The sequence below is a fragment of the Limulus polyphemus genome, unplaced genomic scaffold, assembly GCF_000517525.1.
Source record: "Limulus polyphemus unplaced genomic scaffold, Limulus_polyphemus-2.1.2 Scaffold7764, whole genome shotgun sequence".
NCBI classification, from domain to species: domain Eukaryota; kingdom Metazoa; phylum Arthropoda; class Merostomata; order Xiphosura; family Limulidae; genus Limulus; species Limulus polyphemus.
Window position 1 is genome coordinate 19,971 of NW_013673374.1, and position 4,835 is coordinate 24,805.

Here is a 4,835-nt window from a genome sequence, read left to right on the forward strand (position 1 = left end):
ACTATGGTATATAAAATCATATATCTATGATACCATGTAAACAGTAATAAATAATATTAATAGTATTATGTATATATATATATATATATATATATGTGTGTGTATATATATAATACTTCTAGAAAACTGTCACTCATGGACTTCATGAGTAAAGCAGATGGGGATTTTTGCCCATCCGATTCTTACAATCCAGGTGTTTCTACTTTTCAAAATAGGATAACACAGACGCTCATTGCTCTGTCTCCAGTGGGTCATTCCTCCAGACCCTCAAATGCATTTCCTCCCTTTCCCTTTTTCTTCTAGTGGAGCACAGGGGTTTTTGCCACTTACAGTTCCCAGTTGCTGGAGTGGTGGATCATGGAGGTTTCCTCACGAAGATGTTCTTGCATGGGTGGACCTCACTTGGCTAAATTGATATCAATTTTGTTTTATTACAAACTTATGCAAGGCACTTCCATGTTCTTTTTATCCTTGGACCGCACTTGGCATAATACATTGTATCCCAAGGTTCTTCTCCTGGATGATTTATTACAAATTTATGCAAGGCACTTCCATGCTGTTTTTGTCCTTGGACCGCACTTGGCATAATACATTGTATCCCAAGGTTCTTCTCCTGAATGATTTATTACAAAGTTATGCAAGGCACTTCCATGTTGTTTTTGTCCTTGGACCACTCTTGGCATAATACATTGTATCCCAAGATGCTTCCCCCTGGATGTTTTCTGCCTGGGCAGACCACACTTGGCTTATACGGTCCTCTATGGAGGAGCAGAGGTAGTACTGTTTTGGAAATTAACATGTACTAACACTGAAACTGTATCTCCAATAGGTACTTACTTACTTTCTCTCACTCATAGCTATCTCAACCTACATTTGCCCTCTAGGTATTGGTAAACTTTTTAAAAATGCACCAGTCTTTTATACCCTTATATTTTTGCATCATTGAAGAAACATGTGCTGATCATGTGGCCACCCTCCACAAATCCCATTGCACCCTCTATACTAAGAAAGGAAGCTCCCTTTACCCTTGCAACACAATCCTCACTTTTGAGGTTTGGCATATACAAACCCAATTACACTGGCAAGTCAGTTGGGAGGAAGGGTGGGAAGAGGGTACTTCCTCTGTTCCGCCATAGCTAAAATCTCGCAATGGAAAGATGGAGAGGCTGGTGAAGGCACAAAAACGAATAATCAAGTGGAGAGCAACCACTATTAAAAAAAATATATATAAAAATAGGAGGTGAGTAAAGTGTTTTAAAAATATTCTACATGTTTCCATATCAGTTCACGTTGTCATTAGCAGTGACAAAAATATTACTATCATGCAAACAGAAAATCTTTTTCACAACAAATTGTAAAACTGTATATCAATGTAGACAGTTTAAAATACAAAGCACTCCTGTGGGGTATTGCACTACTTGTGGAACAGGTATGCTCTTCACCCAGTAAAGAAGATAAGACATGTAGGGTGGAAACAAACAGACTATGTGGCTAGGGCTAGAGGACCATATATGAATAGGCCAAGTGTCTTATAATTGTCTTATTCAACTTTTGTTTTTCATAAAAATTTTCTGCCATATTGATCACCCTCTTCTTGTAGTAAAACCATGAGTCAGATAATGTTCTACAACCAAATGAAAGCGTTAATTGTTTTAGAAAATACAAAAGGTCAAAAAAGCTTATAACTTGACATCCTGCCCTGTATATTTTATAAGACCAAAGTCTATTGAGCCAGTCAGTGGTCTTGAATATCAAACACGTGACTCATGTCAGGAATAGACTTAGAGACCAAGCAAATGTATAGACTATATGTAGTTTGTAAGAAACAAGCTCTTCTAGACAGAGGTAACAACAGCAATTGTTATTTACATAGAACCTTTAAATGCAACTGACTTATAAAGTTAAGCATAAAATTAAGCATCCTTATTAGGACAAATCATCTTATTTTAGTTGTAGAACATCAAGTAAATAATAGTTAAACAGTAAGTCGTTCATTGATTATATTTAGTTGTAGCAAAATAACTGTTCTTTTCATGATGATAAAAGTATGTAACATAAATTATTGGTTATAACAGCTGCCTCAATCAAATATTGGATAATATGTATATTATAGTAGTTATCTCATTGACTTGTGAAAGTGAAACAGCAGGTGTCCTATGGAACATTGTCTGTCTAAAGTAACAGTATCTTTAATAATGATAACATCTTTGGCTCATAGAAACACTGTAAAAAGTACATAACTGAAATTATGTATCTGGTCAAAAACATAGTTATATGGATAAAGACAAACTAGTGAAAATGCATGATATTCAATTAAGCATCCTTTTTAGGACAATAATTGGAAAAAGTATGCTTAAATATAGAAAGTAAAAACTAATCAGTTGTGTATTTTCTTGTCCTTCATTGTAACAAACAACAAAATGAAAAATTGAACTATTTTGTGAAAAACATCATTACAGGGATAGCATAAAGTAAAACTAGTGAAGGTGCAAGCTTTTTTGTTAAATTATTGCATGATATTTAAATAAGTGTCTTTTTCAGGACATTAAATATAACAAGTATGCTTAAGTATAGAAACTATAATCAGTATATGTTAAATGTGTACTAAATCATATAAAAAGTCAGCTGTCGTGTTCAATATTTATAAGAAAAATATTAAGTATGATAAAATCATTTTTGGAATGCATTCAAAACGTATCCTATAGAAATACAAGTAAACAAAAAATAATGAGACATGCTGAAACCTGTATGCAACACCCTTAGTACCATTGGCCACTTTTGTGAAACACATGTAATACGAATAAATGTATAAATGAAAACAAAAGTGTACATTGAAACATGTATGCTGTCAACCTTTGTAAATTATATTTAATGATTAAATTATTAGTTTTAAGACTGCTAATACCATAAGACTAATACCATTATGCCCTCTGTTTCCACTTTGTGGAAATAGCAACATATTTTTGGAGAATTTTTTGTCATGTCTGCCTGTCATGGCATTTGAGCAGTGAGCCCTCTGTTGCCACTTCATGGAACTATTATGTCATCTTCTCTGGTGATATCATCGTCTCTACCCCCTTCTCCCTGTAGCAATCAGTCAGTGTGAGGTGGCATACTTTGGGCACATGGATGAGTAGGTAACTACTGGTGTTTCCTCTAGAATAATTTCTTTATATTGTATGTGAATCCAAAATATCAAACTACAAGTAGCAGAAATGAAACTCCATTTCTCTAAATTTTTCCTATTAGTTTTGTTTGCCTATAGAATCAGACATGAAATTAGTATTTTAATAGTTTTAGTACAGTTTGCATGCATAACTAAGTTTGGAATGCTAGTTTTTCAATTATATCATGTTTTAAGTTAGTTAACTGTGGAGATTGTTAACACTGGCTGTTATTTCTGTTAACATTTTCAACTGTTCTTTGATTTTAGAACGTATGTGTTCGAGTGAAATCAGAGCAGCCTGGGGATCTGCAACAACAAGATGTTATTTTAAAGTTCTGTTACAGTGATGATGAGGACCAGGACATTTCACATTATAATGTTAGGAATGTGAAAATAGAAACTGAACATCAAAGAACATCTGGTAAGTACAACCATCACCTAAAACATAAGTTCATTGATACTGGCTCAACACCTACCATATGAATTTGGTTGATGAAACTGACCTTGTAACCCTAACGTAAACATAAAAGTTTCTATACTGTAACTTTTAATATGTTTTTGTATCTTGAGAAAATTCAGTAAACATTGCTAGTCTTTTGTACACAAAAAAGCAGATTTTTTTTTAAGCATTTTTTACTGAAAATTTATTTATGAATATATGTAGTCAGTGTGTTGACAACTCCAAGTACAAAGTGACTTTCCTGTTAAGATAAGAAAAACTTTCTTCATCTTAAAATTGTCAAATTTCATTTGAGTAATCTCTTATATTTTAAATAAATATCAAACATTTTTTCAGTAAAATTATATTTTATTTACCCTAAAGCTATAAGCAATCTGTCAATTTGACCAACTTTGTAACCACCATAAAAAACAAATCTAAATTAAAATTTTTTTCTTTCTAGAATGACTGCAAATTATAACATGAAACTGTAATTTGTGTATCATGAATAGTTTAAAGCTCCTAACAGTATACATCTATTTCTACCTAATATTATTGTTTTATTGCCCACGTCTAATTAATACCTTTCTATTGGTTGTAAACAATGTAATATAATACATCATTTGATAGATTAAAACGTTACCTTTCTATTGGTTATAAACAATGTAATATAATACATCATTTGATAGATTAAAACGTTACCTTTCTATTGGTTATAAATAATGTAATATAATACATCATTTGATAAATTAAAACATTAGCTTTCTATTGGTTATAAACAATGTAATATAAAATTCAGAGATCTGTTTACAATATGTGAAAGATGAGATGTGGCAAGTGGGTCTGCAACAAATGTTGCAGCTCTCATACTAGAGAAGATTGAAGATTTTTCAAAAATATTTGCTTATAAAGTCAAGATCTTAAAAGTTACATAATATTACAGTTGGATTCATTAACTATATTTTAATGTCAAGTTTTTCATGTACAATGATGATAAAATATTTATTTAAATTTTGAATGTAAATAACTTAAGCTGGGACATGCACTTTGACCTAACCATAGCGAGAAAGTCAAAAACTTTTTTAACATTTATTGAATCATATTAGACAGGATTAATTTGAAGTTTATAGATCCGTGTTTGGTTTGTCTTTTATTTCTACTTATTGAGTGAAAAGTTTAATGTGAATAAATGATGACAAAACATTACAAACTATTTTAAGATTAAGTTTG

General features: G+C 31.8%; 1 protein-coding gene across 1 annotated transcript in view; it reads left to right on the top strand.

The window, feature by feature from the left end:
- Positions 1-4,835, top strand: part of LOC111089896 (zinc finger protein 214-like) — a 25,585-nt gene that overhangs the window by 13,745 nt on the left and 7,005 nt on the right. Inside the window, exon 4 of the mRNA XM_022403138.1 lies at positions 3,434-3,587. Within this exon, the coding sequence (XP_022258846.1) occupies positions 3,434-3,587 (154 nt within the window). The remainder of the gene's footprint in view (positions 1-3,433; positions 3,588-4,835) is intronic.